General features: G+C 42.2%; 1 protein-coding gene across 3 annotated transcripts in view; it reads left to right on the forward strand.

Moving 5' to 3' along the window:
• Nucleotides 1-12,540, forward strand: part of LOC146608113 (nck-associated protein 5-like) — a 187,296-nt gene that overhangs the window by 57,344 nt on the left and 117,412 nt on the right. For all 3 annotated transcript variants that reach the window (XM_085347468.1, XM_085347469.1, XM_085347470.1), the window contains one exon: nt 2,776-2,849. In XM_085347468.1, coding sequence (XP_085203594.1) covers nt 2,776-2,849 — 74 coding nt within the window. The remainder of the gene's footprint in view (nt 1-2,775; nt 2,850-12,540) is intronic.

Consider the following 12,540-nt stretch of genomic DNA (forward strand, 5'->3'; position numbering starts at 1 on the left):
ACCTTTTTATTCATAATATATAAGCAGTTTCAACTGTTTATCCACACTACTAGCTAGCATACCTCCTACCAAAGCATGAGATCTTTCTGTTAGAGTGTACTTTGTTTCTTCTGCAGAACACATTTCACAGCTACAAGCTTCTCTCCGTCCACCCATGTGGTCAGGATGAATTCAGAGAACACAAACATGAACAATCATTTGCCATGGTTTGCACTATTGATTAACTACTCCTGGAGCCAACGGTAAATTTAACTTTGGGAACTTAGCACTGAGCACTAATGGCCTTTTCGCCTTGGGTCTGAGTGCCATTCTGGCCCCGTTCTGTGACACTCTGAGACTGACAGATGGCTTTAGGGCAGTGTTGTTAGGCACTGTAATTGGTTGCTTTCCAAACATGAAAGATTTGTCATGCTGATTAAGTAAAAATGGATGATTCCAGTGATGAAAGGGATGATGGATGGAAACTGAGTTAATGTCTTTTGTTGTCATTTTTTTTTTGCATGACAGAAATTGGAAAATGTGACACCACACTGTTAAGCATCGATCTGTTGTCGTTCTTTGTCCCTATTTGCCTAATGGTCACCAGAGTGCCCTTGAATGCAAACTCGGCAGGACACCTGGGCCTTTGCCATGTTCTCCTGGCACTGGTGCAAGCTGCTGGTGATGGCTGTCTTTGAGTGGCAGTCTCAGATGCGAGATTAGGTCCAATAATTGCTTAAGAAGCAGCAGACAAAACAACTGTGCTTAATGTATTTAGATCAGCAGTCTCTGAACATCTGGTGAATTTGCTCTCAAGGCCACAGCTTAAAAAAGCCCATGTAGTGATAACAGAAGTACTTTAGGTCTGTTCAGGCCCCAGATGTGGTTCGCAGGGAGGTCAGAATCATTCTGTCCTCATATTGCTCAATGCAAATTATTAAAAGTGCTGTGTTACAGGCTGTGAAATAGTTCAGTGTTTCATGTCTGAAAAATCAATAAGGGCATTGAAAGCCTGTGCCAAATAGTTGTATCTGATATCATTGTGTATGTGTTTTTCCACAGTATCATATGAAGTGTTCAGGGACCATCATTGCTACTCACCAGTCATGTTGTGGTAATGTCATAGCTTCCCTGTGAATCGGGGAAAAGACATAAAAACAATGCTTATAAGTAGAAGTAATAGCATAAAGATCGGCAACGTTCATGTAGTCATGACAATGTGTGAAGCTCAAAACTTTTACCCAGGAGACTGGGTTTGTGCTCTGTGTGAAACCAAAAGGGAATATTGAGCTGACTTGTTGTTTCTGCTTTTGTAAATGATCTGTTTTACCTGTTACTTTGCTTAGGCCTGGGCACCAAGCAACAGTATTGTGCAAAAGTCTTGAGCCATCCCCCAATCCTTTGTGTTTTGCTAAGAAAAACAGAATCATTGTCATGCTGCAAAATGAAGCTGCTGCTTTTGCTATTATGGCAAGAAAAAATGTTAAAAAAAGATTAAATCATAATCACGTAAAGTATATTATAATGGCAGAAAGCCCTTAAGTCAGCATGCTGTGTTATCGCAACAGTGTTACTGGTCAATTGCATTGTTGGTGCTGGGGTTATGTTGGTTTTGACCATTAATGCAATATTAGACCATTTGTCAAATAATTGGTCATTTTTGAGGCTGTGTTGCTGTTTTTGGCTGATTATGTGGGATTTCCCAATGTGTTTCCCAGAAAAGTGTATTGCTATGATATAGTGTATCACTACAACAAGAAAAATTTCCATATTGACCAAACTTGTCTCGTGTGGACACTGCTGTATTTTATCATCAAGGGTTTTCCCACAAAGTTTGGAAACTGCAGACACTGTGTTTGTTTTTCATTTTTTTCCTTGAATTCTGGTCTACAACAGTGACTTTGTGCTTTATTGAAGGGATTTATTTTGGCAGTGACTAATTAGAGAACTGAGATTACAATAGCTGCAAAGGGAGTTATGTTCAGATGCAGGCCAAGGCGCCGTAGTTGCAGTAAAAGCAAAAATAAAAGGATCTAAAAAAATGGATGGTTTGCAGATACTATGACCATTTTTCCCCTCCTAGACTGAGATTTCTGGCTTAGGGACTTCTTCTTGGGAATCCCCATTATTCAATTACACTCACAGCACATGATGAGAGTGTCTGGAAATCAATGGAGAGCATCTGTCCCACAGAGATAACCATTTACCCATGAGATGTATCGTGAGCTGTCAAGCTAATATCTAATTAATTAGTCTTAAACCTCCACCGCACTGATCTGACAGCACAGTGTGTGCTCTGCTGTGTACTGCAGGTAGACACTGAGTATCTGAAAACCCAGATGTTTGAAGTATGGTGCCCGCTGTATGTGGCCTATTTCTCACAGTTACAACCCCCTTCTGCTATATGATGTCAGACCACTAAGAAGCAAATCATTAGGCCAAAGCCGAGAAATCCTAACATCTGTTTCTTCCATTCTGCTCTCAGCCTTAGCTCATTTTGTGTGTGCTGTAACTCAGTAGCGCTATTCCCAGCTGACATTACACTGCCGGGCTTGCTTCTGGGCCAGCCATTAGAAGTTACCCAGAGGTACTTCTGGAATTACACATGGAGAGGGGATAAGAGGCTAAACTGAATTATCACACCTTTTAAAAATCACTCCTGTCTTGACGTTCTTTGACATTTATGAAAGCAACACGAGGATGCAGTCAGGGTGTGATTTTGCATGTATTCCTTTAATCATTGTTAGCATTTGACTCTTTGATCATTTACACATAAAGTTTTCTTTCTCTCGGCAGGAATACATGGATGCCAACAAATGCATTGATGAACTTCTCAAGCAGCTCGAGGAGGAGCGCCGAAACGTTCGAAGGTAAGAGGTTCTGCCTGAAGATATCAGCAGCTGCCTGCAATTCATTGCCAACCAGAGGCTGCAGAACAATGTTGTTTGGTTTTGAGCTTGAGACAAGCTTTGTGCACAGTTCTTGAGAAATGCTTTTTGTGTTGGAAGCACACTAAAAGTGGCAGACAAAGGGGGAGACTCCAGGCTCAGTTTGGGGTTGACTGGGGGCATTTCTCATGGAGGTCCTTTGGAGCAGATTTGCACAGACAATGGAAATGAAGAGCTTATGGAGATGCCAATCTAATGACCTTGTCCCCTCAATGCTGCTATCATCCTTTCCCTTCCAGCGATGCACAGCCCCCATAGAAAAGAGAGACAATTTTTAAACTTCACCCTCTTTTGTACAACCCTTTCTCCATCTCAATGGAGCTGTATTCCCCCGGCTCAAAGTAATTTTCCCCCTGAGTGAGCAAAGAGGGGCTGGGGGTTGGACAGAGGGGAAAGGGGAATAAGGGTCTCAGGATCGGTGGCTGCGGGGGGTTAAATGACCACTGACCATCCCCTTTACTCGGCCAGGACAGCCCCTTAATAAAGGAAGTGATGTGTAAAGGAATGACCCTCTCATCTAAGTCATCCCCACCCAACTTTCTAAGACATCTCGTGTGAGAGCCAGAGTGACCTAATAGCCACTTAGATGACCTGTGCAAACTGACCTGGGGACCAAATGGTTTCAAAAGCCTTGAACTTGTACAACTGCAAATGATTGAAGTACCCCGATTACCCTGGAAGCTGCATGTGAAACACAAATGCCCCGAGTAGTGTAGATTGGGCATTAACTGGTCATTAACCTGCCAGCGCCCTACCATGGAGTCCATGTGATGTCTGATTGCCCACTAGTGAAAAAATAGTGGATAAATGCCAGTGGGCTCTCTTCATGGTGCTCCCTTTTCAAAGCTCTACCTGTCCAGCTTCTGTCCAGCTTCCCATTTACTGTTTGTACCCCATGTGAGAAGGAAAAACCCCCCCTTTGGAGTGTACTCCAACCTGATCCTTCTAAGGTTGTCCAAACTGGCTTAAAAACAAGGTTAGTACCCTGTTTCTGATTGGGTAAATTATACCTTTAAATGATCTAATGCTACATGGCATTGTACTTTGAAGTGCTTAAGCGTTGACATGTAAGCGTTGTGTCTTAGCCTTTTTGCCACGTCTCTTCCTTTTGCTCTTATCTCCGCAAGGCATCAAACTTGGTCTTCTACAATGTTTTTCTAGCCATTGTGCCATTGTGTAAAACGCTCAGTCAGTAAAAGTAGACAAAACCTGAGAAACCAAACCAAACCACTAACGGTCAGTTTGGTATGTTTTAAAAAGGACTAGACCGATTCTCTAAGTATCCCCCAATGCACCCCTGCCTTGTAAAACTGACATTTGTTTCCTTGAGGTTCAAAGATATAAACTCACTCATAACTCAAAGTAGTTTTTGCCATTTGAAGTACATCTTTCAAGTCAGTATCTTGATTGAAAGAATCATGGATAAAGGCTCCAGTTTTTCAAGTAATGCTGGTGTCTTGAGGAGAAGTGCTATTTACAAAGATTGCTTTTGTCTTCCATGGGCTCCAGTGAGAGATTCAACTGTGAGGGGCTCTGCATTGTTGCAAGCCTCTAGATGTTGTAAACAAACCAGTGGAAATCCGTACTTTGAAAATTCCTTGTCTTTGAAGCTCAGTTTTTAGAAACAACATACCACCAGCCAGGATTTGTTCTCATTTCTTTTCCAGTGTTGTTCGATTCAGAGCGGCGACAGTGATGAATGATTTCACAAAGGCTTTTGTTCAGCTAAAACATAGACCTCGACTTAAAAAAAAACAAAAAAAAAAACAAAAAACCGCCTCCTTTCCCTTATTAGGCAGCATCTCACGATGCTGTAGATGTCTCGCTCCACCCCTAAGAATATGGGGCCCATCAATCAGTCAAGAGGAGAAAGAGAAGCCCGTACATTCCTCTAGTTCTTTGCATCCTTCCTTATGACCCAGTGACCTACTACATTCATGGCTCTCATTGTACCATATTATGGGGTAGTTTCACACTGGCAAAGTACACCAATTGGACAATTATGGCTGATCTCTGTCCTAATTTCACTTTTTTCTTTTATGTTAGAAGGCAGATACTACTTTCATTTAATTGCTAAATATGTACATCTTGGTCTTACTTTATATTTTGATCAAATGGGAAACTTCTTTTGTCCAGTTTCCTCAATTTTTTTAAGGACACACTGCACACCATGCTGAGATATGCCAAGTTTTTAGGTAATAACTCTTTGGAAATCACCTTGTTGGTGCACAAATACTATTTTATGTCTTTCAAACTGTGTTATCTTTGGAATTTTATATTTAGACACAACACTGGTTCATCCGTTGAGTGTTTTATGCTTGAATGATTCATAGGTCAGCGTTAAGTGGCTTAGGAAATGATAAATAATCCTCTGAAAATGGCCAGTAACAAGTACTAGACTAAAAGTGAGTGAAAAAGTAGCTAATATCCAAAAAAAGCTTTGAAAGACCTCCAGAAAGCCTGGAGGGCTATTGCCCGAGAGTGCTTGAATACATTTCAAGAATATCTGGCTCATTGGAAGCAAAATATGAAAGAAATGAGTGGTGGATCGAGACTTTTGCATTTTTATAAATTAAAAGAAAACATGGATGTGGTGTGTTGTGCAAAAGCTGGAGTTTTCACTGATGTTTGCCAAGTGGGTGTCATCTGTACCTAAACAAGCTCCAAATGTCGCAGAGCTACAGGTGGTAAGTGTAAATTAATGAAAAACATGGATTATTAATTATCTGAATCTAATTAAAGATAATTTTGAGTGTCAGAAACACCTGCTATATCCTCGTCATCCTAAAGCCCCATGAGTTCGCATGCAGATACACAATCGCCGTCTCTTGCACTCGGTCGCAGCATCATTGCTCGATGGAGCACAAAGCCCCAGTGGGATGCTGGCCGGCCTCTCCCACTCGATCTATTCAATGTGACCACGTCCTTGACAGACGGAAACAAAAGCTCCACGGCACAGTGTCAACATCAGATGGAGCAAATCCAAATTTGGAAACATCAGACACGTTGTACAGTTGGACACCAAACCCAGGGTTTCCAGTTATTCATCGTTTGTTTGCAGGGCACTCATTAAACATGATGAAATGTCTTTTTAAAGGTTTACACTCTCATTAGTGGTGGCCTTGATATGCCGCTGACACACAGTTGAGTCAGGGCAGGTTGGATGTGTTGAGGAAAAAGAGTTTATTAAAGTCGTTGCTGAGTGACAGACATGTGGTGGTGGGGAACATATGGATGCTCTGCAGCACTAAAAAGCATGACGGGCGGGGAGTGAGTTTGCATGACCTCTTTTTGACAAGCTGCTGTGTCAAGGCACCGTGACTGTGTAATCTTCCCTGTGGATTAAAACAATGCAGATTAGTTTTTTTCCCTCTTTCCATCTCTACTTTCCCACTGTTGATTTGTCAATGTGCTGAGCTGGGGTTTTTTGTTTTTCCACAAATCTTCCCCTGACCTTGTTTTCAGTGGCCATAGCTGGCCAGTGTAAGGGGTCACATGGCCCAGAGCTGGTCTCACCTGCCATTTTCTGCCTGCTGGAGCAGATGGCGTTTGTCTGTGACCCTTTCCACACCTTGGAGGACAAGGAGGGATGAGGAGGGTGGCTGGAAGGCGGTGTGGGGTAGGACTGAGAGAGGGGGGGGGCTCCCTCATAGCAACTGGGAAGTGGGGAGTTGTGATGAGGGAGCAGGGAGGGAGGCAGGGGACTCAGCTGGAGATGCTCGGGGCTTAGGACAGGTTGCAGGGAGCAGGCAACTGCAGCTGCAGCCCAAGTCGAAAGGACATTGACGACGACATCTGCTGATCAATAAGCTATTTGTCATGTTCATAGAGCAGCCCCGCTCCGAAGACGGCAGAGATAGAAAGCGGAGGTCAGATCAGATGTGCTCTTAGGTGGGGGATTATAGCTAATAGGACTTGCTTTGTGTAAGTGAATTCGCCTGTGGGTGGAATTGAAATTGGTCCATTTTTTCTCTGAGAAGCAGCTCAACATTTCTGCCTATTTGTCCTTGATCATACAATGTTTGAGCTTTAAGACCAACTATCAAAGACTGACTGGAAAGTCAAGAAAGTCCTTTCTTGAGCTGCAAATTCTCAAAATTGTTTGAGCTATTAAAAGTTTTCTGAGAGACTCTGAATTTTCTTAAAGTTTGTCCTTTTTAAGGGCCTTTAACAGAGGATGGTGGCGTTAAGTGAGAGAAAGAGCTAAATGAGTGAGCCTGTAAACATGCCAGAGAAAGAAAGACCACAGGAGCACAAAGCTGGGAAACCGCTTTACAAATCTGGACCTTGCTGATGTTGCTACAAGCCATATCTGGCCTCAAAGACGCCTGTGTGCTGCCGTCGGTCTGAGCAAGATGAAAGGCTGTAATCCTCAGCTGAAGTATGCGGCGAGGCCTGCTCTGCCGATGAGGAGGTGGATAGGGTTCAGCCTCCCGCAAACCCCTCCGACGCCCCGAGGATCTGCCGTCTCGCTTGGGCGAGAGCCATGCATTTTACAACTTTAATTGGATAAGTTGACCGGTCTAATGCAATAATTTGATCACGCTAAGCCTTAAAGAGATCTAATATGCTCCCAAAGTATATTTGTGCGCCCTCTGAAGTAAATGACTGAACCTAATCCATCCATTAGAGGTCACTTTACGGCCCAGGAGTCCAGACTCCAAAATATCTTAAAGGAGCAGTTAGTGGGCAAATAAATCAGTCTGTGAAACCCTCATTTAAACCTTCATGCGAGGGTGGAATTTGCCTTTTTAAATTTGTTGGTATTTTTCCTCAAGACTTTGTTATTTTTTAATAAAATGCTCGATTAAACCTTGTGGAGTGTAAACCATGAACAGCCAGTGGTAAAATGACAAAAGTCTCTGCTCTTCATGTATAATTATCTGGTTTTGCATATTATTTTCCTACTTGATGGCCAGTACGAGTTATTTAGCAGCCCAGTATAAATTATCAGTCGGTGGCCGCCAATAACATAACCGTGACTGCGTGGTTTCACTCTGCTGAAAGGAAGATATGATGAGTTAAGTGTGGTTTAAAAAAAATCCAATTCAGAAGCTGTAACTGTGACTTTTCCTTTCAACTTAGCTTTCCCTTTGTTATAATATTTGCTTAATTTTCACCCATTTGTTTGGTTAGTTTTAGGCACCAGAGATGCTTGGTTTGGTTTATGAATGTTTTTGCTAAAATACACCCTTGTAGCATAAATCTTGTACTATAGAGCTGAATTTATTGTGTACCGTGTGTTCTATGCTCTGCTTTGTGACCAGAGGTTACACGCACTTCACAAAGCCACTAGATTTGTCTTGCTGCTCACCTTAAATATGGTATATAAGGCAAAACACAGTTTGTATAATTCTAATGAGCTTGAAAGTCAATATTTGAAAGTCAATACCTTTATTCTTCAGCACAGTCTGAACTCTCTTAGGCAGCTTTTGTGTCATGTCTTCAAGTAGTCTTCAGGAATAGTTCTCCATGTCACGGGTTGCCGGGGCAAGCCGTGCGAATTATTAAGGACCCAAAATGCAGGTGGCTTCTGAGGTGAGCGAGCTTTATTGCGACAGTGATGTACAACACAAAAGAAAGGATGGCGAGAAACAGAACTGAAAACACTCTAAACTGGGAAAACTAAAACTTAAACAACAAAACCTGAACATGAACGAGGGTACCTTGCAGGGAGAACTACGCGGGGAGAATGCACAGGAAGACGGGGCAAAATACACAGAATAACCGAAGGGCATAACACAGACGAACCAGCAACAAGGACGAGGGAACACACACTATAAATACACACCAGTAATCAGGGGATGGGAAACAGGAGGGAAACACACCTGGGAGACATAACAGCTGACGAGGCAGGGGAAACGAGACCTTCAAAGTAAAACAGGAAACACACTGACTGAACACAACACACACCAACTAAACACAGGCTGGGGGACACAGACATAGGGACATGAAACGTGAAGCAGGAGAATACAAAAACCCAAGATAACCAAAACCACAGAATAATAATAAACTTAACATAAACACGGAGTCACAGACTCCGGACCATGACACTCCAGGCTTCCTGAAGGACATTCAAAGCTCTTCTTTGGATGTTTCTGCCTTTTGTTCTGTTCTTTGTCCACATGATCCCACACTGCTTCAATAATGTTGAGGTCCGGGCTCTGGGGAGGCTGATCCATGACTGATAGTGCTCCACTGTGTGTTTTTCTTGACAGTGGGTTTGGGTTGTTTTCATGCTAAAAAAAAATTAAATTGCGCCAATTAGACTCTTTCCAGATGTTACTGCATGTTAAAGTCTGATGGTACCTTTCTGTGTTCATAAATCATCAATTTTGACAAGATCTCCAACAACACTGGATGAAATGCATACCAAACCATAACAGAAACTCCGTCGTGTTTTACAGATGGCTGTAGACACTTTTTTACCCGTCTCCTAACCTCCATCAGACTTGTTTCCACTAATTTTCAGTTCAGTTCTTCTGCAATTTTCATACCTCAGCTTTTTCTGCGTATTTCCCTTCTTTAAGAATGGCTTCTTGACAGCCACCCTTCCACCGAGACCATTTCTGATGAGGCTTCATTCAGCTGAAGGTCTACATGCATCTCTCAGGTCCAAGTTTCTTCAGGTTTTTTAAGGACATACTACACACCAGGTCGACCAAACAAAACATTCCTTGGACTTGACTCAAAATGAGAATGAATGAGAAAAAGATGTAGAAAATGTCCAAAGAAATAATGCTGAAATTTGTTGTAAATAGCAGTAAGTTGTTAACATGTGTGAGAATTTGTTTTCTTGAAGGAAGTAGCAAGTCGACAGAAAAGCTTCTTGTTTATCTTGACCTCACTTCACTGTGAACACAATGATAACCTCACTGAAGCCTGAAGTTAAGGAGGTGACACCGCCGCCCTGTGACATAAGTCAACACGTGCTAGGTTATCTTCTCAGAAACTCGCTAACTCTGTCTAGCTGGGACGATCTTCCCCATCCCCCCACACCAAAACAGTCCAGGCCCTGGTAAAATACATGCATCAGTTTTATGGAGCTCATGAGAGGAAAAGGTTAATCGAATGGTTTAATGAGGCCTTTTACCGAAGCGTCTTCAAGGTCGTTTTCATAGGTGCATTCCCCTGTTCATTGCATATGAGAACCTGCCAGTAATATGCTTCGCCTCCCATATCATTCACCTTAAGCCTTCATGTTTCTGATGTTTTCTGATTGGTTTCAAGGTTAAGTACACTGCAGAGCCGTAGTGTACTGGCTGTTTTTCTGAAAATAGCTTAACCTAATGGATCTGTCCTTTCCCTGTATATGCAGTGTTTCACTAAACCATTTTCTAGTGGTTTCACAACATGCATATGCAGCGTTTTAAAGGACTTGTGACACTTATTCTTGGCATTTCCACTGAATGGGGTATTATCTGCATTCCTAAAAGCAATTAGGTGCACTTAAGAGACTTTTTGCCAGTGGGATTTTGTGTAATGCCTAATTACTGCTGGTGTTTCACCGGGTTCTCAGACACTCAAGTTAAATGTATTGTACTGTAAAGAAACACTTCTACACATTAGTATATTACTTTATCTGATTTCAGCTGAATTGACTGTTCACCACAATGTTCAGGTCTGTAAACTTTAGTTGAGTTCTTCACCGTACAGTGAATAGATTTTTGTCAAGATCAGCTCTAGGGTGAATATGTTATGACTCCTTTTATGCTCCTGAAAGTGTGCCGTTATTTTGACTAAAACATGTGCTGCGAAGCACTCCGGTAAACATCCTCGCTTTAAGATGAGCAGATTGATAGAGCCCGTGTGGTTTTCATTGTTGACACAACCTGTGTGGTGGCAGTCACAGTGGTTGCAACCATGCTATTTACCCCCAGCTCAGGGCTCTCTGGAAAACATCCTCATGTCGTTGAGGAAACAGGAAAGGGTGAAAATGTGTGAAAATCAAAACACTGCAGTCCTGAAAGTGGGTGTCCTGTGAGTCTCTGATGAAGTGATAAGTTGTAAAATTGAATGTTTCTTAAAGTAAATGTAGAATAATGTTTCAGGACAATGTACTGGTCAGTTTTAAACAGAACTCTGGAGTCGGATCCTAAGTGGAGCAGGTGGGATGGATAAACAAACCCAAAGGGCTACAAATTAGACTATACAGGCCTCAGCTAGTATGTTAAATGCTCTTGACAGTACAATTAGAAGAAGACTGAATAAGTATAGTTTGTAAGGTCTTTCGGGAGAAGGAACAAAAGTGCCTAAAGACGAACATGGCAGCACAGCTTAGGTTTGCATCTGGACATAACACAAGACTTCTGGAACAAAATCATTTGGACCAAAGTGAAAATGTGTGGTCATAAAGCACAAAGCCAAACACCTCATATCCACTGTCAGCATGGCGATGGAGGGGTGATGATTTAGGCTTTTCTTGTAGCTACAGGACCTGGACACTTTGAACTCCTCCGTATACCAAAGTATTCTAGAGTCAAAAGTGACTTTATCTGTACAACAGATAAAGATCGGCCCAAAATGGGTGCTGTGACAGTACAACAAATACAGAATGGCTGAAAAAGAAACGATTCAAGGTGTTACAATGGTCCAGTCAAAGTCCAGACCTCAACCTGATTAAAATGCTGTGTTGGGACCTTAAGAGAGCTGTGCATAAACCTCAATGAAAGAAGAGTGGGCCAGAATTCCTCCACAATGATTTGAGAGACCGATAACATGAGACACAGAATAATTACTTCAGTTATTTCTGCTAAAGGTGGTTCTTTAAGTTACTGAATCATGAGGTGGACTTTTTCACAGGGCTGCACAAACACATAGAACTGATTTTAGAGAGACAGGTGGAAACAAATTTAGGTGGGGCAAACAATCCCAAAGGAGGGGAAAGAAGTAAAACTAACATTTAAACTCAAACAGGAAGTAACCAAAGGACAACAAATTGACACTGAAACATGAAAACGGAGGTGGGAGAGAGAAATGTGAGTGGTTAGAAAACAACAATAGAAACCACTAAAAACAAGTGGCTACCACAAGGGCCACAACATATGCTGCTGACCATTAAATCATAGCTATTAAGAAGACGATAACTGTCCATCTTAACAAGAATTAACACAAAAACATGATGTGCTTAAGTCTCTGTCAGTGGTGTAAGGCGCTGCATGGATCATGATGAACATAGGGTGGAGAAAGCAGTTACAGATGCAGGAAGGTGGGGTTTTAATAGTCCTGTAAAACCCCACCCAAGTGTCCTGCATTTTGGGATAATCTTCCCCATCTCCAGAGATGAGCTCCTGCAGCACTGCTGCAAGAGGGCCCGGGGCTGTAACCAGAAAGTACAGCATATAAACACAGTGAAAAAGTGAATGTCAGCTTCTGTTAACCTCTTGGTAGCTGGAGAGAGGCTGATGGTTGCTTTAGATCACAAGGACTGCAAAGCCTTGTTAAACGTATTACAGGTAAAGATCAATATCAATTTAGAGACTCCCCATCTGGTTTAATGATTGGTTAGAGTTCACAGTTTTCACTTTTCGGCTCTGAACATAGAGCTGGTCAGAGGTTCAATTCTCATCTTGCATATTTGAGTCAGACACTCCATATTCTCCCGATGGATCCA

The sequence above is a fragment of the Diplotaxodon limnothrissa genome, linkage group LG23 (assembly GCF_057381915.1).
Source record: "Diplotaxodon limnothrissa isolate DT_005_m linkage group LG23, D_limnothrissa_male_GT1.1, whole genome shotgun sequence".
NCBI classification, from domain to species: domain Eukaryota; kingdom Metazoa; phylum Chordata; class Actinopteri; order Cichliformes; family Cichlidae; genus Diplotaxodon; species Diplotaxodon limnothrissa.